Source organism: Tachypleus tridentatus, chromosome 3 (genome assembly GCF_004210375.1).
Source record: "Tachypleus tridentatus isolate NWPU-2018 chromosome 3, ASM421037v1, whole genome shotgun sequence".
NCBI lineage: Eukaryota > Metazoa > Arthropoda > Merostomata > Xiphosura > Limulidae > Tachypleus > Tachypleus tridentatus.
The window spans coordinates 69,282,449-69,308,277 of NC_134827.1; the positions used below are offsets into that span (position 1 = coordinate 69,282,449).

At 32.3% G+C, this 25,829-nt stretch overlaps 1 protein-coding gene across 4 annotated transcripts; it reads right to left on the bottom strand.

Annotated features, from left to right (window-relative positions):
- Positions 1–2,748: 2,748 nt before the first annotated feature.
- Positions 2,749–25,459, bottom strand: LOC143247088 (nucleosome assembly protein 1-like 1). 4 transcript variants are annotated; one of them, XM_076494530.1, is made up of 15 exons: positions 25,339–25,459; positions 24,936–24,972; positions 23,531–23,607; positions 22,706–22,805; positions 21,482–21,623; positions 19,990–20,079; positions 17,979–18,045; positions 15,887–15,957; positions 15,526–15,594; positions 11,407–11,546; positions 9,975–10,120; positions 9,623–9,645; positions 9,199–9,315; positions 4,788–4,868; positions 2,749–3,457 (listed from the first exon to the last, which is right to left on the bottom strand). In XM_076494530.1, exons 2-15 carry the CDS (start codon positions 24,950–24,952, stop codon positions 3,401–3,403), a joined length of 1,197 nt encoding a protein of 398 aa, XP_076350645.1. In that variant the 5' UTR covers positions 24,953–24,972; positions 25,339–25,459; the 3' UTR covers positions 2,749–3,400. The 4 variants fall into 4 exon arrangements, with proteins under 4 accessions (XP_076350645.1, XP_076350644.1, XP_076350646.1 ...); XM_076494529.1 differs by having other exon boundaries at positions 15,887–15,960; XM_076494531.1 differs by having other exon boundaries at positions 4,771–4,868; positions 15,887–15,960.
- Positions 25,460–25,829: the final 370 nt, after the last annotated feature.

A 25,829-nucleotide genomic window follows, 5' to 3' on the forward strand; every position in this document is an offset into this window, starting at 1 on the left:
CCGCGCAATTCAAACAGTCCACGTATTTTTTTTTAACAGCCCTCATATATCGCTTATATTTAGACCAAATTTGACGCGTAATTATAGGTTGTAAAGATCTATCAGCGTATCAAGTACGAAAAAATACACAAAATTAAGTGTTTTTCTATCAAATAAATTTTCAGTGCAAAGGAAACAAAAAGGAAGAAATTCAAACTTTGTGTATTTCTCAATGAACTATCTTAAAATGTGATATGTGGAGTAAAGGTTCAGTAGAACATGTTCACTGAAAAATGAGTTATTTCACCACAGTCCAAGCTACAGAATGTGGAAAAATAGCTAAACTATCAGTCCTGTTAATAACAGTGCATCTTGCAAGTTATCTTCTCTGCATGACACATGACCGTGTGCTTTGAATTTCACACAAATCAACACGAGGGCTCTTGCAATAGCAATCCCCAACTTAGCAGTGAAAGACTATAAGGTAGCTAATCCTCACCAACCACCACCAGCAAGTTTACCAATGAATAATGGAATTGACCATAACAATACAACGCACCCACATCTGAAAGGGTGAACACGTTTGATGGAACAAGGATTCGAATTCACAACCATCAGATTGCAAGTTAAATGCTCTAACCACCTGGCCAAAATATTAGAATAGATGCAAGACCCTAAGAGATGATGAGAGAGGTTTGTACATGATAATTACGAGATGGCTGGGTTTTTAAGCTTCGGGTTTTCTCTGGTTTTTACTAACAAAGATTTTTTACAGTATTTCAAATTTTGAACTGATAAATGAAAATGTGATCAAACGAGATGACTGCATTAATTTCGAGCTGCTTAAGAAAATATAAAAAAATGATAAATCTCCTGGGCCAAATAATATTTTTCCAAAGTTTTTGAAAAGTGGATAGGTACCAGAGGAATGAAAGGTAGTTAAGTGTAACTTTCTGCAGGGAGAAAACGAAATATTACCTCAGCAACTGAAGACCCATTTAGTCTTATAGCAGTTGTGGAATATGTTTTGAAAGATAAAAGATAGTTTACAAAGTTTAGAATTATATGTTTTCACTAGGAAAAATCTTGCCTTACACATATTACAATTTTTGGAAAAGTTACTTCTTACGTACTAGATAATCTGGTGCATCTGGATTTTCAGAAAGCATTTTACAAACTACTGTCATATGAAAGGACTGAAAAAATATACATGTAGATATATGGGATAAGTTAATAAAGCAGGAGTCAAATGAAATTCAGTCAAACTGACTTAATATTACATAGAAGAAGGAATGGTCAATAAATTACTAGCAGTTGCAGACGATATTAGTCTTGATAATTGCAAGCTGTGAAAAGGAAACTGCTGATTTACAAAAAGATTTAGATTATTTAGCAAGTTTGGCAAATGGGTTTTTAATAACAACAAATGCAAGGTAATGCATGTAGGTTATCTTAATTTGAATTGCAAGTATAATTTAGAAAGGAATTATCATAAGTGTTATGAAGAAAGGAATCTTTGTGTAATAGTTGACCAGTCAAGTCATCCAAAAAGTGCACTGTTATTAATAGTAAGCAGCAATTTTAGGTTATACCTACAGAAATAATGAATACAACTTTAAAGAGGTTATTTCCTTGCAAGTTCACTGGTCAGGTTACATTTGGAATATTGTGTTAAGTCATGGGCTCCCTATGTTAGCAAAACTCATTGAATTGTTGAAAATGTTCAGGGAAGGACTACTAGAATTGTGTCTAGAGGGGTTGTCATACGAGAGGCTGAAATTTCTCAACTTGTTTTCTATTAAAAACAGAGAGAGAAAAAAAAGGGAGGGCCCCGATTTAGGTGTTTAAGATAAGGAATTTAGTGTTGATAGTCTTTTTTTTGTATTTAACAGTAACAAGAGCAAGACTAGGGCACAAATTAAATTTTGGCAGGGTAGGAGTCATCTTTAAGTTTTACTTTTTAACAGGGTGGTTGGCCTTTGGAATGGGTTGCCTCGATATGTTGTAGAGACAGTAAATTTAAGCAAGTTTAAGAAAAAAGCTTGATAAGTATATGAAAAGTTTTTTTAAAATTTTAATTTAGTTTAGAGTTTTGAACAGCTGAGACGGATTAATAGGGCTCATGTTATCCCAGTCATAGTTCCTAGATTATCATAAAACTAGCATCTGTTTTGAGTAAGCAATTACTGGAAATGTTTAACTTGCTTTTGTTGTCCTCCCTCAGCACCAAAAGTTTTCTGTTAAATTTTTACCTTTCCTTAAATAGAAATGTACTCAATTAAAATGTGTGTGATCTATTTCTAGACCAAAAGTTTATTTCTAACTTTAAGTTCACCAACAACTGATCATTTTACAGAAACCAATTTCCATACCACATATGTGGTGTAATTAATCAGTATCTTCCATGAACTGACACAAAACAAGATCAACAAAAAGTACCATGATGGAAGATACAATGCAGAAAAACACAGCAGAGGATAAAGTTTGTTAAACCAACTCAAAAGAAGCCTGATGAAATTGTCATCCTCCACATGCAAGAGCAATAGATTTTATTAGGTTTCTTTGGCTGTGAAAAGAGTTGAATGTGTGTATGAGAGAAAGTTAAAGTATGGCCATCTGACAGTGACAATATTAACAATAAATAACATGAAAACTTAAGAAAATAGGAAGTTTTGGTGTAACTTTGTTCTTTTATCTTCAATGATTTATAATATGGAAGGTTTTAAGTTGCAAATTATTTTTGGAAAAACCAAACCTAAAGACAACATATACAGAGATCCATATTTATTTCAGGCTATTGAAGTATAAGAAAACCAGGTTATAAAAATATGCACAAGAACAGCCAAATGTCTCAAAACTCTGGAGCATGCAGACATCCCACATTTCACAAAAGGACTCCTGATATGATGTGCATGAATTGGAAGAAGTCTGCAAATAACTTTCAGTTGAGGGAAAAAAAAAAGTATCTTAAGTTCTAGCACACAAAAGAATAATGTGTAAAATAACTTGAAAAAGCAACCTGGAACTTGGATGTGCTTAAACAACATGATTTTTTAAATAAACATCTCTACTGGATAGATTACTTCATAACACGTTGTGAGAGACTAGAATTAAAAGAATACCTACAAGTTTAAGAATATAAGAAATAATGAACAGATATTCACTTGGGATCAGTTCCAAATATCCTTTACTTGCAACACACTGTTCTGTCTTCAGCATCTGCTGTTTATGGGAAAACAATAGAAAGTTATGGATAAAGAATATTGTATTTACTAGACATCTGAAACCAAGCTAAGTGATACCTATTCATTGTATCTGATATATGGGGTTTCATTCACTAAACTACTAACAAACAGTGAAAAGCATCATCCTAGCTCCAGGCAAATTATCAACTAAGATACCAGTTCAATTTGCTGGAATTCTATTGCTGTTTACATTCTGGTGGTTGTTCTTGATGCCTCTTTGATGCTCTGTCAGTCTAGGGAAAAGAAATGTACAACTTAAAAAGTTACTTTACATCATAAAGAATTGCTTCTCTTATACGTAATTGGAAAAAAACAAAAATCACTCATAAAAACCACAAAGTGTGAAACTGCAAATATGCATGGACCAAACAAATTCATGCCAAATTTAATGAATATTTGACAATTTCATCTGGTTTTCTTCTGCTCACAGTTACATGTGCCACTGTTTTAAGTTTTACATTTTCTCTTTTCCATCTTTATCCACTGTAACTCATTTTATACACATTCTTGTTATAGTTTGGAATATTTGTCAGTCTATAGATTTTATATACCCTTATAACCCTATTTTATATTCTTTTACTATTCACAATATTTGTTTATTGTACTGCAATTTTGTTAAGATGTTTTACACAATTTCTATTATATTACATTTTTAATTTTCTTTTAATCTGTAATTCCTAAGCTATCATCCCACATATTTCAGGGTATTTACACTACCCAAGTGTTATCTTCAGGTCACATCAATATCTTTGTTGTTTACAATTTTTTTTCAATACCATCTTGATCATCTGTCTTTCACCTTTAATATATATAAAATAAGACAATCACATTTCTTGAAATGCGATGAACACCACCTGACAACATTTTGTTTAATTTCCTCTTTTTGTTTTTCGATTCTCAACATTGGTACCTCACATCTACTTCCACCTCATTTATTTGCTTTTAATGACCCCTCCAGAATTTTGTTCCCATTCAAAATCATAGCTTTCACTTATTATCAACTCTCTCTTATGGACACTTCCTACAACTTTTCTTATAGTATGCCTCTTTAATACATTCTTTCAAATTCTCTTTTCTTCTTTATATTTCACTATTAAAAGTGTTTTCTCCTCCTATTCCTATGTGGTGTGTTTTAGCAATTTCAAACAGGACTAATCCACGTTTTTTTTTTTTTATATATATATATACTAATTCACTACTTCTGACATTTTACTGGTTTAATTTTCAACCTCCAATTATTTTAAAGACCAGATTCTATCTTCTACTCTTTATTTTCCAATTAACCAACCTTTTCTTGGAATCCACTAACTTCAAGCACAAGTTTCAAACTGAGTCTCTCTTCATATTTTTCTCTCATATTACCTAATAACTTATTTTGCCCATTAATGTTTTTCCCCCATTTCCCTTATCTTTTGAGATGCACTTCAACAAGTTCATACTTTTTTCCATTGTAAGTAACTGATGTTAGTTACAATTCCACAATCAACTTTCAACAACTTTGTTATCACTATGAACCTTATTCAAACATGTATAATTAAGTTATTACCACAAGGCAAAATTCACCTGAGGATTATAATCAGGGTCATCTTCATCATCATCATCTTTCTCTTCATCTTCTTCCTCTTCACCTTCCTCTTCTTCAAACTACAATCAAGATAACAAAGTTAAAAAACTGTTGAAGATTCAGTACTAGAATACTACTTCCAAAATTAACTGTACACAAGAAATAATCTACAAGATTAGTGACAACTCAATGATGTAAACAAGACTTTAAACATAACTGTTAGTTGGTGTTTGATGGAGCAAATCAACTAGGCTATTTGCACCAAACAACTAGTAAAAAAAAATAAAAATAAAGTAAAACTTATAATTCATAAAAAGGAATCATTAAAACAATGTCCAGTTTTTGAAGTGAAAAATTAAATGGGCCAATAAGCTTAAAAACTAATCATTTGTATGGTGGACAGTGTCAGGGCAATACATGTCTCAAATAGTGCCATTGTTTAGAGCTGTAACAACACTGACAGTAAAATGTGTACTATAGACTACACTGGTGCATCAGTCCCAGATAAACGAAAATGAATAGTCCAGTTAGGACAACTTCCTTTTTCCAATCCTTATGGACACAAAATGGCCAAAGTCCAATAGAGTTTTATCTGGAAAAGCACCATGCTCACTCCAAATCAACTGCTAACTGATGCACAGCCAAGCCCTGAATAGAGGACCATAGTCCACATATGGAACAGGCATGGCAGTGGTAGTGCCAGGACAGACAGACTTATCTTTGGCATCAGCAAGCTCATTCCCATGAATATCAAGAACTGGATAGAATTAGATGTTAAAAATAAATGGGTCAATCAATTTTGAATATCGGCAAGAATGTGGTAAGAATTAATGTGAAAGTTGGTATAAATAGTACAATTTGAGTACTGCTTAGCTTCTCTGTGATCTAGGGCAAAAGGAATAGTGTACAGAAACTGTAGAGGGGATTCTGTGCACAACCACCAAACCACAACAAACCATGGCTGAGCCCAGAGTCACCTGATTTTGAAACATCCATATTAATGGGAATCAAAAGACAGTTTGAAAGAGGTTTGGCAAATAAAAGATATTACTTCCAATTGGGAGTATCTGCCTTTCTTTGAGCCATCTGAGAAAAACATACTCCCAGTTGAAAGTAACACATGAGAATGATAACAAGCAATGGTGCAATGGGCTGACCAGTGGGTGCAGCAATGTAATCCAAGGACAGACCCAATCCACCCAATTGCACCTGGATATGAAGGCAAAGAGGAACAATGGTAGACAGTGTTCTGAAAAAGTATGGCTTACTGACAAAGGAAAACAGAACCACAAGTGGGATGCTGTGGTAAGGATCAAAGCTTTGAAGCATACAGTAAAGACAGTTGCAAATGGCAGAAATGTAAGATAAGGTTTGTGAAACTCTGTATAAGCTCTGGACTGGGGAAGTGCAGAAAGCCCTGGTGCAGAGCTGAAGTCCCTGATGATGAATGGGGTCCAGTATCTTCAAGGTCGGTGTCCTGGAAAAGCCACAGTCCAGAGAACCATAGTCCAGTTTTAATCAAATGAGGGCATGATTAGATCTTTAGCATAAAACATTGATTTACCCTCCATTAGGCAGAAGAGAGGATACAAAGGATGTTCAGTACTCTTAGACACCGGTTGTGTAGCTGCTTGATATGTGGTATAAAGGTCAGCTTACAGTCAAAGCCCCAAGAACTTTGCCTCTGAGGGATTATGGGAAGCATAACTTCACTGACATGGATTTCAGGATTGGGGTGAATACTCCAATGGTGGCAAAAGTGCATGCAAATAGTTTTAGAGAGAAAGTTAACCAAGGAAATGCTTGAACACAGAAAACAAAGGAAGTGGATCCAGGGATCTACTGGAAGGAATGGCAGAAACAGAGATGGACATTAATGTTGATGCATTAACCTTCTTAACTGTGGAGGGTAAAAGACTTTGCATGTGGTTTGAAAACAATTCTATTGGAGGCACGGAGAGATCTTTCTGCACTCTTACTGTAGCAGTGGAATGGAATGCAGCAGCATATATCTGAGATGGACTGGTGGATAGTAACTTTGGAGTCTTGGGGTAAGAAATGTTGTGAACCCTTTCCAAACACAACCTCCTTTTTTCTACCCATTTAAAACATAAAAAAGTAAGATGAGTGAGAACCATTACAATTTATACAATGAGGGTCCATTTCACAGTTGCAAGCATCATGGTCTTTGCCACTGCAATGAGCACACGTCAAGGAACCGACATAATGTCTTTGAAAGACCAAACCTCTAACACTGGAAACATTTGAGGATTCGGAACATGTGGCCACACTTTGCAATTGAGATGTCACAAGGATATCGTTTTCTGAATGGCTTAGGAACAAAAAAGGGAGACATTTCCCCTAAACATTTGTCTGAAAGAGGATATAGTATCAGAAAGAGGTACAGGCATTGAAGATTGCTGCTCAGAATCTTCAAGAAATGGTCATTTACCTATGGTCTGTTTTTCACCATTTTTATTTGGGGGATCTATAGTAAAAAAATATTTCAGTGCCCACTGACTACCCATCACAAAGCCCCATAAGATGGATACACTATAATGCCAAACAAGGACACTGCAGCAATGCCAGGGTTTCATGAGCACTGTTCCCAAACACCAGCATCAGATACAATGTCCACAGCACCCACTGAGAACATCCAACACTGGTACTTGGTTGACTCTTGCCCAAGTGGACCAGCCAAATGACTCTTGTAGGGAGGGAGGGAGGGGACAACTCCAAGGCTGTCAGTCTTCCTTCCACTTCATTAGTCACCACACATGGCAAACGTGTGGATATTTAGATTCCAGAGGTAAACTTAAAGAACAAAATCTTCTCTGGGAGGTCCTCACCACGTACAGGAATCCACCTCAAAGGACACAACTGTTAGATTCAGCACTCAACACTGCTTTACAAAGTGTTAAAAATAAATAAAAGTGAATGAGGTGGCTCACACAAATAATTACAATATGCAAGACTCAATCTCTCCAGTTCACATACATTAAACATTGAATTTTAAGTAATACAATCACATTTAAAAATAAAAATCCTTACAATTCCTCACGTTTCTAGATTACAGGGTTTTCTTTCTATACCTCAAAAATCACTTTTCCAACTTTAAAAGATTATTAGTTCGTTCTCTCCCACTGATGATTAACTAACGAGTTTGTGATAATTTTGTGCATTAGACTTTTAACTTCACTTAACTGTCATTTCAAAACAGGCTTTTATTCAAACATATCTAATCAATGTCCTCCTGCTGCAAGAAAAATTTAAAATTTTGAGCACTTTATTTGTAAATAGATTTGTGTGTAGAAAAGCTAGGTACTCAAACTATCTTGCTTTGTACCTCTTGTCTAAAAACTTATTTTGGGGAAACGAACATATTGCTTATATACAAATCACACCACTGCAATCATTAAATACTCATCCAAAAAGTTTTTTTGAAAAAAAAACCCTGCAACCTATATATCATCTAGACATACACTACATGGCCAAAAGTATGTGGACACCTGAACATCACACCCATGTGATGAACCATGGCATTGGTTGACAATGTAGGTTCTACAAAAGTCACTGTAATGACTTACATTACACTGTACAGGAATCCACAATTCCTGGAAATTACTTTTCCCATTAACATTGGGTTGATGTTAACTACATTACTAAGGAGATGAGTTGAGCATCTCATTCCAAAACCATGGGCATTAATATGGAGTTGGTCCCTTCTTTACAACTATAACAGCCTCCACTCTTCTGGGGAGACTTTTCACTAGAGTTTGGGACATGGCTGTGGGGATTCACTCCTATTCAGTCACAAGAGCATTAGTGAGGTTAGTTACTGATGTCAGATGAGAAGGCCTGACTCACAGTTCTAATTCATCCCAAAGGTGTTTGATGGGGTTGATGTCGGGGCTCTGTGCAGGCCAGTCAAGTTCTTCCACACCAATCCCAGCAAACTATGTCCTTATGGGTCTTACTTTGTGCACAGGGGCATTGTCATGCTGAAACAAAAAAGGGCCTCCCCAAAACTGTTACCACACAATTCTTTAGAATGTCATTGTATGCTGTAACATTAACATTTCCCTTCACTGGAACTAAAGAGCCCAACTCAAACTATGAAAAAACAACCCCAGACCACTATTCCTCCTTCACAAAACTTTACAGTTGTCACTATATATTCAGGCAGGTAGTGTTATCCTGGCATCTGCCAAATCCAGATTTATCCATCATACTGCCAGAGAGTGAAGCATGATTCATCACTCCAGATTCCAATGGCAGTGTGCTTTACACTGAAATAGCCAAACCCACTAATTAGAAGGGGTATCCACATACTTTTGGTCATGTAGTGTATATTACATATCTAAAAATCTGTGTTCACAAAGTAGCAGCTTCAAAAAGAATAAAACTCACATCTCCATCTTGTAAGGCCTCTCCAGTGAAGTAAAGAACACCCTTTGGGACAATTCTCTCTCTAATGAAATGCCCAATTTCAAAATCTGCTGCTAACAGAACTTGAGTATCTTCATCCTGTTATATAAAAAAAACAATACTCAATTTTCTTATAATGACCAATTTTTCACAGATACTGTAACATAACATTGCTATATCTTTAACATTTGGAAAGTGAAATATGTTTTATCATATTACTACATTAAAAGTACTTTGTATTTATCAGATGATGCAATACCATTAAACATTAGGAAAGACACCCAATCATACGGAAACACCACTTCACAGCAGAATATCCAGTTAAAGACATCACACCCAGAGATTACTGAAGCAACTTTCTTACTAAAATACACTAAGAGGTGTAGTATAGAAAGAGTTTACTTACTATCTGTTCTTCATCTGCAGGAACTAAGAAAGAAAACATTTGCAGGTAAATGTTATGTAACACAACCTGAAGATATGAAACTTTTACACACTGTTAATTTTAAAGTCCTTTTCAACTTAACACAGTTCATACTGGAAATATCTATGATTTTAAGTCTACTTAAAGTGTAGATTTAATAATGAAATACATCCATAAATTAGGAGCAAAAATCAGATACGTAATGAATGAAGTAGCAGTTTAGTTGTTTAACTTAATTCACTTCAATTTACTCAGGGTAAAACAACACATTAAAAACAATGTAACAATCAGTGTTGAAAGGTTCAGTTTAAGCAACAAAAAATGAGGTACAAACCTATAGGTGGGTTGAAGAAGTTAAAGAAGGAGTCATTCTGTACTGTTTTAGTGACTGTTCTGACAGAACCCCGTGACTTGTGTTTCTGTTTTTTCTTTATAGACTTCATTGTTACGTTCTTTCCTTTCTTCCAATCAATTGTACACCTGAGATGATAAAAATAAGTCTGATCTAAACACTGCATACAAGTTAATATTTTATATATTGTTAATGGTGCACCTACTTTCATGATGGCGTTTTACACCAGCTACAAGAGACAGAATCAAACAAAGGGTGAAATGAACAACAAATGAAATCGTTCTTGACACTAGCATTAATACAGTTTTTAACTAATCAGGCACAACTTAAGACTACTGTTTTGTGAGAGTACTCAAAATACTGATAAAATATTGGTGATAAATTTTTTTTCAATTGATCTTCATTGATCTCAGAAATAACCCCAAGTCAGTGAAATACTGACAAACCTCATGACTCACAGTCTTAACTAGCCTACATTATCACAATTTGTTTCGAAGGCATGCATGCCTTAATAATACTGTAGTATTATTACTGTGCAACTTCACAATCTAACAAAGTTAAGACAGATGATACTTTGTTGACTGGGTTTGTTCAAACATACCCTAGGGGTACTTCCAGATGTCATCCTTAGTTTTGGAGTAAGTAACACTAGAAAGAAGTCACTCAACAACATCAACTTATGGGTTATTCTTTACCAATGAATAACCAATGATTGACCATTACATCATATCCTTCAGGTTGTGAGCCAAGAGTTTTAACTACCAAGCACCAAGACGGACAATCTTAAAAAAATAAAGACACACGACAGTTATGTAAGAAAAACCCAATATGAAACACATCCAAAAATAAACATGTATGTTGACAACCATGATACCCAAAAATACTCACAGTAGTATGTCACCACTTCAACACCCCGATTCCTAAAATGCTTTCCTAATTATACGGTGTTTTTGTGAACCCTAACTTGAAAACTTACCATTAAACATGTACAGGAATATTAGAACCTTACTTGAATTTGAACACTCAATTTGCAAAACAAAACATGAACACTTCCACTGCCAGGCCACACTGGATTATCTGCAAAAATGGTGCAATTTTATCTCCAACTGCTTAATGGTAAAAATTCCCCATCTCAGAGCTTGATTTCTTTGTTTGAGTCAGAATAAGCAAATAACATATTTCAACGCTGAGTATTATTCTGAACATTTTTGGTTGTGACAGTTGCTCAGGTACTTGTGTTAGTAAAACCTATCCTCTCAATGAAATGCATCTACCATTTTTATTTTATAAACAAACTTGATTATAACAAATACATACCAATCCCAACCTTACTAATAAACTTTAGTAAAATTTAACTATATATGCATATTCATTTTGACACTAACACAAATTTACTCATTAAATTTGACCTTACCCTTTACATTTAATAATTTCAGGTCCTTCAAATGAGAATGGGTCATCATCTTCTGGCACACATCTCATCTCATATTCTTTTGTTAGAACTGAATTGTAAAAATATTCATTTGGCTTAAAATAAAACTCCAAGGTGAAACCCTATGAAGAGGACAGTGCATTAGCCCAATATCTGGAAGTCAATAACCATGAATAAAACAAACATGCTTTTAAAATAATTAAAAAGCATTGGATAAGTAAACTAATTGCTTAAATTAATTTCAGACCTAATTTTTTAAACTATCTTACTTTTAAATTAAGTTTTTATTAATTTTTATTTATTTGGAGTGGTTAATCTCTAGACATGGATAGATCAAATTAGGCACATCACAACCTTTTTTCTAAAATTAAAGTCAAAAGATGATTAAACAGCTTTATCAATAAACTTGGCTTTAAAATGTAGGTTTACAATTCAAGTGTTAATTTCTTAATTTCAAAATGCAATAAAGTTTTCAACATTCACTTATGTGTCTATAAATTAGAGGTTTGTGATGTCAAAACTACAAAACTTGTAGTTTTGTATGAATTAGGAACACAAATTACTAATATTGACAAGCTACAACATAAAATTAAAACATCCTATCTTCCCTATATAAAGATACTGCTCAGTGCTGAATCAAATACAATGGTTCAGTTCAGCTCACCTCTTTCCATTTTTGGACCAGTTCCTTACATACACTTACTTCTGTATATGACATGTTAATAAACTGAAAGCTCAGAATGTCCCCTAACACCTTTCTCAGCTATTTTAGAATATAAGGGGATCCTCTCTCTTTCAAGATAAAGTGTCATGATGGTAAGTTGATTCTTTAATCTGCTCCAAACTGCATATTTCCAAAACAAATACAGCTTAGTTACTAAGCTTGATAAATTATAATGAAACTCTGTAGTATCTATATGATAATTTGAGATTTCTTTAAGATGTGTATGTGTGTAAACCTTTGCATTTTAATTATTGACTTTAATAGAAACACAAAAGGCAATAAATCTTAACAGCTTAAATTGTACATTTGAATTGTATTAGCTTTATCTGTAAGAATAAATAACACAATCACCTGCAAATTACAGAAATAGAGGATCAACAAGATCAGTCAAACTGACCAAACTAGTAAACAGTTAGTGCTAGGATACAAAAGATAATATAAAACAAGTTTTCTTGAAAAAACTTTTGGTACTCATTTAAGATGGTCAAGAGGTTGTGCAAATGAAAGCTGAAAACTAAAATGAAGTATTTTATGGCTCCCAGTTGCATAAAAGAGAACCAAATTTAGGGAAAAAAAGTTGAGCCAAAAAACAAATTTCAGGTGATAAACTATGTAATCATAATCCAATCTAAAAAAGGCTCTTCTTCAAATTGAAAAAAAATTAAATGAAATCTGTAAAATGCTTTGCCAGGAACATAAACACAGAAATAAATGAGTGCTTTTCCTTAGCATTTGTAGATGGTGTTTACTAAATCATACTACCTGAAAACAAAGAAATGTTGCTGAAAGTGAAGAGAGAAGAGGAATGAGAAGGACAAGTGCCAACAAGTCAAAATAAAATTAGAATAGAAGAAAGCAAGGTATATTATACCAATTCTGGTAAAGATGGAAACACTGAAGCCTATAAAATCTTACTGCTATATATTTCATGGATTTCAAACCTGAAAAAAAGATTGCAATTAGTAGAGTCAGAAAACTTATTTCTACCAATTAGAGCTTTCTGGGAAACATTTCAAAATCTGATGTGAAACCTAGAGGTGTCAGGAAAATAACTCTGCACTTTCACTCCATACACTTTTTGGACAAGGGACCAAGAGGTAGATCTTTTAAGGTTCCATGGTAAAAATAAGGAGGGATTCATACATGAGCAGAATACAACACCACTAATTTATATCTCATAAGAGCACACTGAAAATATTTAAAATATACAACTATTTTTTTTTAGCATTAGTGACGAGCATGAAACTGGTGCCTTTCTTAAAAAATTACATTTAATTGAGGTTCAAAGCTAGTGTTCCCTACATCAAAAGTGATTGCAAATGTCCATCAGATAAAGTTGATCTCCAACTAGATTTCATGTACTTTATCTTTGAAGAAGGCATTTATAGAACTATCAGTTCTTTTGCGTTTGTCCTTCAATACATCATTGGATCTTGCAGTCAGTTCCATTTAAAATTCCAGTGGCAGTTCATCAATAACAATTAAATGGGTTTTGGGAGGTCCTTATTTCTGTTGCACCCACATCAAGATCAGAAAAATGCTCCTTGAACTGTAGTTTCAGGATAGAAAGGATATCTTGTGCAAATCTGAATGGTAATAGGGATCCTACTTCTTGCTTGAACTTTTCACAACATGGAAAGGGTTTGAAGCAACTTCTCATCAATTGGGACTCAAAAAAGAATGAGTTTTTGCCAAAATTCTTTCACCTCAGTGTACACATTATAGATAAGTGTGGTTTAACCTTGTATCCTCAGATTGAATTCATTCTGGTGCATGGTCCAACCTACAGAAAAACTAATTTCCAAAACCATTCACTGTGGGTGAGCAATGGTTGAGGGCAGTTCTTTTCATTAAAAAAAATAATCTCAAATTGATTATGGTTGAGTCCATGAGAGTGAATGAAATTCACTGTTGAAACTAAAGGTTCCACGACACTTAGATATTTTCCACACTGCCTGCTGATGAATAATGTAGTGAATCACAGGCTTGGAACAGCTTTGTAAACTTGATCAACTAAACCTTTTCCTGCACCACACATTTTTACTACCATCTGCTGTAACTCACTTCAGACATTTCCATTCCAGGTTACGAGTTAGTGATTTTTTTGATATCTTTGGTCGTTTCATGCATACTGTGCACAGCACATAATTCTTCAGTTACTTCAAAATTAATATTGACTCTGCAAATAAACAGCAACTGTGAAGTATTGGATATATCTGTTGATCTGCCAAGCATGACAGAAAAGCACTTGAACTCTTTGGTCTTGTCTTTCAGCTGAGACACAATAAGCTTCCAATGTCCTCAACTTTATGAGCAACTGTATTTGCTGAAAGGCTAATAGTCTTAAATAAGTCTACTTTTTCTGGGCACATTTCTTTGGGTGCCACAATCACACAATTTAATTAGCTTACCATCAGTAAATGGTTTTCCTTGTTTGGCTAACAAGTGTGCCCTTGGAAACTTGCTCTTGTTTAAGCTTCATTCTTGGCTTTCTTTTTCTTAAATACAAACTGTTGTGACGATAAGTTATGTTTCAAGGTTTTGAATTTGTCTGAAAGTAGCTTTCCCGTGAACTGAAAATAGTTCAATGAGTGCTTGGTTTAGCAATGTCTATGAATGTTGTATGTTTTTTAGATAGTCTTATTGCATATTAAGCACAACACTAAGTGATTCAATAATGAAGTATTCCACACTCCACTATTCTTTAAAAACACAACATTCAGAGTCAATTTTTTTCTTCTTCCCTTGTCCTGACATAATAACTAGTAATAGCTATGAACTTGAACAAAAGTAAATAGCAGCATTCACTGACACACACTTAGGTACATGGGGCAGTTGTGGGAAGAAACATGCTGCTTCAGGGTAGTGGGACCAATAAGTGAGATGATGCAATACAACGTTTTCCAGTAAACAGAAAAGTATCACACCTAGACTGGCTTTTGCTCAATTACATTTTAGTTTTTGTTTTCATATTCTAAAATATTATTTTAAACTTGGCAGGGTGGAGTTTGGAGACTCGCGATTTAAACAAATTTTGAATAAAAATAATTAAAAGACATGATTTCCTAGTGTGTGTATGAAAGACTTGTAATAATTTCCAAGAGTTTACCAAATTTTCTGAAGATACAGTTACTACACTAAAAGTTAAAGTTTACGTTGCATGGTATTATTATTATTATTATTATTATTATTATTATAAGGCTGGTCAAAATAAGCAAGGTTGTACAGAGGGTTAAAAATTACTCTTTTTAAACAAACTAAATTTCCTATGAAGTTTTTCATACATTAAAAATTGAACAATTAAAAGGTACTCAAAAATGACAAAACCACAAGGTTGTCTCCTGTCAGCTACTTCTTTACATCATCATAATACTCACCATTGGATTTGACTGTGAAAGTTTCACCTTAACGTCCGTTAGGTTTTTAAGAATAGGTTCATCATGCTCCTGGGAATAAAGTAACAAGATCTTATCAATATTTTTAACAATCCCAGTTACAAACTGGGAACACTTTCTAAACTACTTTAGTTTCACACAGGTCAATTAGAATGATTTGTTAATTTCAAAAACAAAACTCCCAGCCATAAAGAAACAATGTGTTATGACTCTTAAAGGACATGACGGAATAATACAATGTTACATGAAACACCAATCAACAAAACAATACTGACTGATCAATCAGGTACCACTAGTAACACAATAAACATTCTTAAGCTACGTGATTTACAAATTTACTGACCTGAATCATTTCTGCTATTATTTCAACATTTTTGAAGGTTGTTAGCCAAAAGTCAGGTATACCTTTAACATCATCTGAAAAATAAATCCTTTCAAAAATCCATCATGTAATCCTATATTTATTGAAAATGTGAAACTAAAATGTTTACTACAGGTTAGTTTTCAAAATCTTTCCACAATATTACTAAAAAAAATTATATGAAAGTCAGTACATACAAGTTTAGTCTAAAAACAAAGAAGTGTTTTGGAATCCTCTCTAAAGTACTTTAAACTAGAAAATTTGGGCATCAAAACTGAAGTTGTTTATGAAAACATTCAAGTAAAAATAGTGGGTAAGAAAAATTGAAAATCTACTGCAGGCTAACATCTTAGTGATCACAAGGTAATGATGAAGTTAAGGTTAATCCACTTTATGAAATATTCATACAATTTATACTTCTCACACCTGGCACCAGTGTGTTAGGTTTGTAGCATTCATAAAACTTAATACTTCATAAAACACCTGAAAATAGACATTTTAAACAACTGATGACTTAACTACATGCATAATGTGCAATGACCCCTTAATCTTTGACCTGTAAACTAGCTTTCATGTTTTTTCTATATATCAAAAACTAATATACACACACACATTATTTTTATTACCTTCCTATACAAAACATTTACTTCTTTTGGAAATAAGAATCCATTTTAAAAAATACAAGTTTAAAAAACTAGGTTACTTGAAAGGATGTGAATGATGTAACTAGAAGTTCATAAATTCACAAACTATGCAATAAAGAGTTTTATGGAATATAGAAGAAAAATAAGCACAGCTGTTAACTAGAAATTATCAAACAAAACTTGTAGTTAGTTATTAAATTGCCCAGTTGTTAACATAACCAATAATTTTTTTAAACAACTTAAGTGAAAAATAAGTAACAAATGTGTACAAAAATCAGATTTTCAACTAGACAAGTTTCATTTATGCAGACTTTAGGGTCACCTACTTTGAAATCAAAATTATAGGAGCAGGGTAAAATCAAAATTTGGACCTTCTTGTCACTTAATCCAAACTAAGTTTTAATAAAGCTTATTTAATTTCTTTTCGTAAATTATAGTTTAATTTTGTAGATGGCTTCAAAGGAGTGTCAAAATCTTTTTTAAACTTATTGTATTTTGTACCCATCTAAAGCACAAGATACCAAGATGGAATAAGTTACACTACTTTACACAAGACAGATTTAACTACTGAAATTCAATTGAATTCCTTTACTTGCAGACTGTTCTGTTGGTGAATTTATAAACAATGCCACCTATGGATAACATTTGGTCCTAAGTCTGTTACTCTGTTCTTTCACACCCAATTTTGAGAAAAGTATAATTTCAAACTACTTTCTACAATGTCAAGTTTTCTTTTTAAACTCCCATACATAATGGCTCTCAGCAGTAGCAAGTAAACTGTTCATTCAGTCCTACAATCCTAGTGAAAATGTACAGCATCTGCAAAGTAATTTCAATACAGTTGTAACAAATACACAAATGTGTCAAATTAGTTTCTCCAGTAACCATAACAGTATTCTATTTATGGAGGTTTTCCACTAAATGCTACAAACATTTTCATATTATTTTATTGCTGTAGGATGTCCTGTACTAGTGAACTTGTAAAGTAATTCCTACAATCAATAAAATCCCATTTAGAATAGTAACCAGATGACATAGAATACTGAAGAAAAAAAAAGATTCTCCTGGTGACTGATAGGGTAAAGGATGAGGTGAAAGAAATTTAAGAATTGGAAAGACAGTCTAGACTCCAATTAGAACAGTTTTAGGTTTTGTATAGGGTTACTAGCTCACGTAAAATTTTTCAGATGTAGAAGGCTAGAATGTAACAAAAGATTTAAAATGGGGAATAAATTTCCTAAAAGGTAAAGTTTAAATGGTAACAAAAATGTGGATGTATAAGGACGGTAAAAAGACAAAATGCTATATTTATGTACACTTTTTCGAAAGGTTTTCATATTAATTACAATAAAGGATCGTAAGCACATTTATATAGCAAATACATTACCACATACTTTTTTTACTCAAAATATTATTAGATGATAATTTACCTTTTTCTGGTTCACTTTTCACTTCATTTTCCTTAGGTTCTAGATTAATCTTCTTTTTAAGTTCTTCCTAGAAAAGTTAAGTTGAGACTGTACTAACAGAAATTTAAAACTCAACTACTAAGCCTAAAACTTGTGATAAAAATCATGTTAACTTTAGATTTTTTCACTTTCCATTTATTTTTTACCTTAAAGATTCAAAATCAGAAGTATGTAAAACAACATTTCAGATTTATCCCTTACCTTCCAAACATCACCACTAAAAAGGAATGTAGAAAAAATAGAGTTTACAAGTTTTTATGCTTACTTTAGGCCTACTCATTTAACTTGTAACTTAAAAATCTTATATTTTATGCATAAGTATTACAAAAAATCTTTTGCTCTTTGTCAGCTGATGAGTTTTGGTGATGAATGAAAGTCCTACTGGGAAGTTATGCTTAGTGTAATAAATTACCATCAACTGCAAATGCCCATTTATTTTAAATACTATATACTTTTAAAGAAAAATGGATAATAATTTTCATCTATATTAACAACAGTTCCTGTCCATTTGCACAGCCATATTTCAGAGGTGTAAAAATGTTAAGTATGAATACACTGACTAAGGTTTTCTTGATTGATACTGACAATTGAAAATTATCCAACCAATTTGGGCAATACCAGTTATTTAATGCAGTGAGGTAGGTACTTTTAACTAATGAAACCAATTAAAACATAACCTAGATTTTTTTCCAGTTGTATTTGGTTCAAAAAATGAAAATAAGCCATAAGAGAGTTTAAAATTTTTTTACTAGCAACACTTTGCAGAAGAAACACATGCACACATTTAGTTTTAAACTGTAACTAACATTTGTTAGTTTGTACTAAAAAACTATTTTTATTATGTTTGTATGAAAACATAACTAAATACATCACAAAATTCATCACAACTTTTCCACTTCAGAAAACAGACATTTTCACAGTTTTTCAGCTTTAAAATATGGCATGATTACACTTGAGGCAATGCAGGATAAGATGGGTGGGTTAACCCAATATAAAAGGAAACTGCTGTGTTAGACTTAGCAGTAGTGATATAAACTCCTGCTACTGATAAAGTTTAAATAAGTTACTTGTTTATCATGAGGTTTTTGAAATAAAGTTAGAGAGGATCTAATCGAGGAGTTTAATAAAATTAAAAAGTGAATTGATTATGTTTGTGCATCACTTTTTCCCATATTTAAAGTTAATCAAGAACAGTAGGACCAGGGCACACAAATACAAGTTTTAGCAAGATAGGAGTAATCTTCATTTATGACAGTTTTATAATAGATTGGTTGCCTCTGGTATGGGATGTCTTTGGAAGTTGTGGACAGTAGTACATTTAAGTGAGTTTAAGAAAAAGCATTAGAGCTATATAAATGATAAGGACTGGATTTAAGATTTTATGTATTTAATAGTTTCAGTTCAGAAGCTGGGACAATGAAGATGGACCAACAGATACCATCTTAAAATAATGTTCAAGGACATTAACTCCACTTACCGTTTTGTAATTTCTTTTGCTGGAACCTTCATAGTAACTTCTTGGAACATTTTAGTATTTAAAAAATAACTTTCAGTGCAGGTTATTTTCCCTGTTCTGCTTCTCTCTTTCCATTTTTTTTTTTTTTTATTAGATCACTGTATTCACTGAAGTAATGTAACTTGAGGCAATGAATCAAATCTGTGTTGAAATATTTACCAGTAGCATGTTCACATGAAGATTTTTTGTAATATACAGTTTACAGTTAAGTATTCAGTTGTTTTTCAGAAGCAAATCATGTTTTACAGCATTTGGGAATTTTATGTTACACATTACAGCAAATACATCCTCCTCTCAACTGTTTGAGCAAACAAAAATATCAATACATCATTTGCTACAATGACCAAAATTTGACAATGTAATTTTCCCTTATATCAGTGCCAGGTCAACAGCCTACCAACATTGCAGTCCACCCTAGTTGCAAGTACTGTTTAAGGTGTAAACTTAATGACTTACCGGTAAATCATCGTTGTCTTTCTCAGAGTCAGAGGGGAAATCGCACTCTTCATCTATTGGTTCAACTTTTCCGTTAACAAACTCATTTCGCTATAAAACAAAAACATATAATCAAAATAAAAACTAGATTTTTTGTTGTTTATCAAAATTTCTAGTGCATACTAGAGAGATTTACATATTTTGATAAAAGTTAAGAACAACTGACCATCACATTACAAAAATATATACAAGAAATGTTGGTTTAAATAAAAATATTTATTTGGAGTGTAATGGTAATTTTTTCTTAACTTATATCAAAATAAATTGATATATAATACAACAACTATACATTTAAATCAAAGTTCCAAATTGCAACTGTCGCCAGTCTTCGAAATCTGTAAAGACTGGCACAAACAACTACAAAAAGTACTGAATTCTAACTTTACTGATCCATCTTAGATCACTGTCGAAGAATAAGCAGTGTATACTTTGATGCAACTGCATTTTACTTTAAATGTGATATTATTGGTAATTTCTTCAATTTCTTGCAATAGATTGTGTTCTCTTCAAATAATTCTCATTTACAGTCCTTCCTTTGATGGGCATCATCACACTGTTACTTAAAATTGCCTGTAAAATAAGTTTGCGAGAGCTTGGTATAGCCCCTGTCATGACAGCTTCTATTTTAGGCCACATCACTGGTCTTTCTACTTTTACTAAAAGAGTAATACTTTTGAATTCAGGTCAAATGCTACTTGTATACAAACTTACAGATAACTGTGTAACCCTGTTGACTGCTACAACTCTGATACTTTAATTTTAATTAGCCTACGTTACTAGTGTTTACACACACAATAATACAACATTTTCAAACTACAATAGTTGTTCAAATTACAAAAATGTTAATTATTAGCAAAAGAAGAGTTTTTACCAAATCTGATTGTAACCATAAGCCACATCTGATGATATACTTTCTGCATAATACAAAGTCACAAGGGCTGCTGTTTTGATTGGAGGTCATCATAGTTCAGTGCTGGGAATATGCCCAAGTTTAGCCAGTGAAATTATTTTGTTGACAACAAAAAAGTAAAATCCAATCTACAAAAATTAACTTTTAATGTCCAATTTTGTAAAATAAAAATCAAGGTAAGGCATCAGTCCACTAACAGCCACTTGGACTGTTTACAACCCTTGGCATTTTTGAAATATGAAAACTGCATTTGTGTAGCTCACAATTATCTTGGTAATACTTGAACAATTTTACTAGTCAAACAATTCTTGAATTTAACATTTTATTTCTCTAATACACAGAACACACTTAATATCAAGTTCTGCATTTCTAAAATACTTTTATCCACTGCGGTTAATACAGAAACACAGTTATACAATAATTGTGTATTAGATTTATACAGCATAAATGACAACTGTTAAGAAAACAAACCAAATCCTACAATTCTCATAAACACCATCACAAATGAAAACTACAAATCAATAATGTTTTTGAAACACTTACCTTTTCTAAGTATGGTGTATATAAACCAGAATATTTGCATTCTAGCACATGTACTTCTTCATAAAACTTGGCTTCAAGTCTTGTACATTCGAGTTGAAGCTTTTTAAGGGCTCTGATCCTGCGCTTTACAGACTTTGGTAAACTAAAAACAAACACCATATGTGGTTTCATTTTTAAAGCAATGAATATCTGTATTTACAATATAATCAAAATTGATTTGTTTCTCAAAAATAATTATTTTGGCATTATACTGGTCAACTACTACACTGAATTAATAGAAATATACAATTCATTATAAGTTAACACATCAGAAAAACTTCAAACGTACAATACAATAGCCATTAGGCTTTTGGAAATACATTAGTTTTTCACTAATTCATAGTACAATAAAAATCACTACATAACACTTTTTATTGTTCCACATATTCAATCCATTGACTACAAAATCAGTTTTTACAGCATGCTTAATTTCATGTGTTGCACCACTTAGCTAAAAGAAACAGCAATAAAATATCAAAAACATTCAAGCTAGCATCAATACTTATTCTTTACCTTGTATATAAAATTTCTCTATCCCCACCTTTAATTTATGTAAATCTGTTAAAAACATTCCACTGTCACAAACTAACTCCATATAAAGATGGTCAAGTTCATCAAGAGACAACAATGAGAATGTTTACACAAAAAGTTAACTCTTTAAAAATTAACTTTGATATCACTATAGTTTAATCTGAAACAAGATTTACACATCTGCAAATCTGACAAACTCCATCTGCCTGAACAGGTGAAATCAAATTAAAAATAAAGATTAACATCTTGAACTTGTTTTAATTACTTTATCCAAAACAAACTTAAATAAAACAGAATAGACAAAAATTTTAGTTTGTACATAATTTTAATATTTCAAATACTGAATTATTCTGCTCGAACAAGTCTCAGGAAAAGGGTAAATAAAAACATGGAAAACCTTTTAAAGATTGCAGTTTATAAGAAAGTGTGCTTTCCTTCTCACAGTAGGAGCACCAGATTTAAAAAAGTTATTTCACCAATAGCTAATACACTTCACATGTTTTGTGTGTGTGTGTGTGTGTAAAAATAGGCTTGTGCACTACCAACTTCATGCTTCTTAACACTGCTTGTTAAAATAAATATCTTAGAAATTAAAGAACATGTAACAGGGATTTCAGAGAAGGATTACAAATCTGAAATCCCTCAACTATTTACCTTTCAATGTATCCTGAGGGAGATCCTACCATGCTACCTAAACGAGACTGTAAGTCTGCCAACACTTGTGGATTTTTCATCATCTCCGAAGTAAGAATACCTTTAGATTAAACCCACAAAAATTAAGAATACAGAAAAGATCAACTTAAATCATTTATCAAGTACTTAAACAAGCAGGTTAATCATTCAAGCTAAAACAAGGTCTGTTGACATTAGATGTAATGAAGTTAGTTATACAACCATAGCAATATTTCCAAATATCACTTAATTGCTGTACAGAAAGCAATATTGAATATAAATCTAAAAAGATTATAATTTCATTTTGCAGGTCATTGGTGAGATCACCAAGTGTTTAGTCTTGGGTTCCTTGCCATTATTGTATTGATTGAAAGGTTTCAGAAGAGATAATAAGATGATACAAATGATACTAATAGGTTAAAAATTCTGAAATTATTTTCTCTTGAAAAAAAAAGTTAAAAAATTCTGACTGAGGTTAAAAGATTAAGGGAATTGATAATGTTTATGCATTATTTTTTCACTCTTATTGGTGAAAAAAGATTGACTAGGAGACAAATACAGACATTGGTAGGGTAAAAGGCATCTTTATTTAAGACAGTTTGGAACAGGTTCCCTGCAGATGCAGTTAATGTAAAGGAATTTAATGGAAGATTTGAGTATTTGAATAATATATGCTAGCTTTGAATATTCAGTTTTAAAAGTAGTTTAATGGAGAAAATTGTGTAGATGGACCAGCAGGTTCCTTAATGTCCTTAAATTATAAGTTTGTGTAAGTAAAACAAAGTATATAAATAGGGTAACAGTTACTAATGTTTTTCCTGCCCTCATCTTCTTCCTCTTCCATTTCCTCAACCTCTTCTACATTCTCCACAGTTTCAAGAGACCTGCCAGAATAATGCATTCATTCAAGTACTGGCCTGACCTCATACAATACAACGATATTACTTTTACCTGGTCCCACAATTTCTCCATGCTAAAAATTAAGATTTTTATAAGAAATCCAACTACATGAACTGATAAGATACTCAGCAAAAAAAAAACCATTCACTCAATGCTGAATATTCAACTATTAATCATGGACAGAATGTATCAATGAGTCGCTAGTGATGCTGTAAAATGGTTACGAGGTAGTACACTTTGTGTGTAAACTAACAAGACTTATTTCTTCACTTAGTTGGTCAAAAATGTTTAAGGGCTATGGAAATGGACTATATATTAAAATTAAAGACATAACAACAACCAAAGTGTTTCAAAATGGTATCAAATTGTTATAATACACACAGTAAGTTTAAAAACAGAAAAAAAACTGTTGAGTTACAAAACTCCTAACTGTTTTAATAAAAATGGAATTATCTTTAATTTTCAATTTCAGTCACGTGAATATAATTTTGTTTGATAATGTTGGCCAAATAGGGATTATACTAACATTGTTGTTAAAAGCAAAAGTATGTGCAAACATTTATTCCAGGCTTACTTCTGGAATATATAATTTACAGTAATATAAATTATATCCACAATTTACACAAATATTTAAAATTTTGGAAAAAATCACATAAGCCTACATAATTGTGAACTAGACTGCATACAATAAAAAACAGCCTTATTTACTGTCCACATTCACATTTAAATGTAGCTCTTGCTTATTCTGAATGCCATAATTTATGTTCTTTATACACTCTGCATGTCAAAAAAATTAACTTACACTATACAAGTTGCTATTTGAAGGTAAAAAAATTATAATCTTAATTAATGTTTCTGTAAATTCAAATGAACAAGTTTCACTCAAATAAAAAAACCTTTTAAACATGAAGTACAAATTGTTTTAGATTATTTGTAACCCATTGTTTCAGCAACTGCTGTTAATCAATGGTCTTCACAGATGACAATGCTTTGAAAATTTCTTAATCATTTTGTTAAATAATGATTTACAAATACAAAATAAATTTTGCGCAAATTAAATAAATTATAAATTCCATTGTTTATAGTCATACAGCATTTTTAGTATTATAATAATAGTAATAGTACTGTAATACTGGGCTTACTAGCTTTATATATATATTATATCTCAATTTGTCTACGTCCTATTAATCACAACAGTGCTTATACTATACAGATTTACCCATGCTAAAATGACTGATAAAAGTAGTTATTCACAATACAACTGTAAAATAAAGTACAATTAAAAGTTGCAGAAAAAAAAATTAAAACTTACTTTTCTGGATCGGCCATTTCCGAACCACTTATTGGTTCTGCAAAATACAAATAATTCCACAACAATTATTGAAATGCACTTGCGGAATGTAAAAAAAATTGTTAGCTTAAAAAGTCATAATCTGTACTTTTAACGCAGAAACAAACGAAGCTGAAACCACCACGCATAATAGACATCTAAGCCTACTGCCCTAAGCCTCACAAGGCTTAAATTAAAGCGTAGGAAGTGTAACGCATTTCTTTATGTTTCGGTAGACCTTAACCATATTTTTTGTTTTAAACAAGTTTACTTTTTGTACTTGTTAACAAAAAAACTACTGGTCATAAATCATATAAGTTTTAATACGAACTTGTATTTTGTTTATTAAAAGCAACAAAGAACTAACAGAAATATAACTTCTCACCTGATACACCAAAACACGACCAGTACTAACTCTAAACCTCCTCAAAGTTTAGACTTTAGATAGGACTAATGTATGCCGAAACTTTTACACCACTATGAGGCGTTGTGGCGGGAAGTTGATTTTGCGTGATTGACTTAGGGATAGAAAAAATAGTCCTAGCCAATCAGAAACAAATGCATCATTTCGTGAAGAAAAGAACAACAAAATAAATTAAAATAATAATTAATAATAATTAAAAATCAGAATAAATAGCATTAGTAGAAAAAAAAAATTTACAAAATAATGTAAATTTAATTTTTACTTTAAATTTCATGAAGTTGTTTTAACATTTAAAAAGGATTATAAAGTGATATCTCCTCTTTTTATTATAAAATTTCATTTTTCTAAGACACAGTGCATCACGTGATCAATTATGTTGTCGCAAAAGTAGATAAAATTGGACAATATTACATTTACTACAATATCTTTTTTTTTTTTGTAAAAATTTGTAG

Excerpts from the sequence above, each read along its gene's own strand:
- LOC143247088 (XM_076494529.1), bottom strand. Across the intron at positions 9,646-9,974 it reads CTTCTTCAACCCACCTATAG|TTCCTGCAGATGAAGAACAG; the intron begins GTTTGTACCTCA and ends TTTCTTTCTTAG. Across the intron at positions 9,316-9,622 it reads CTGCAGATGAAGAACAGATA|GATGAAGATACTCAAGTTCT; the intron begins GTAAGTAAACTC and ends TTTATATAACAG.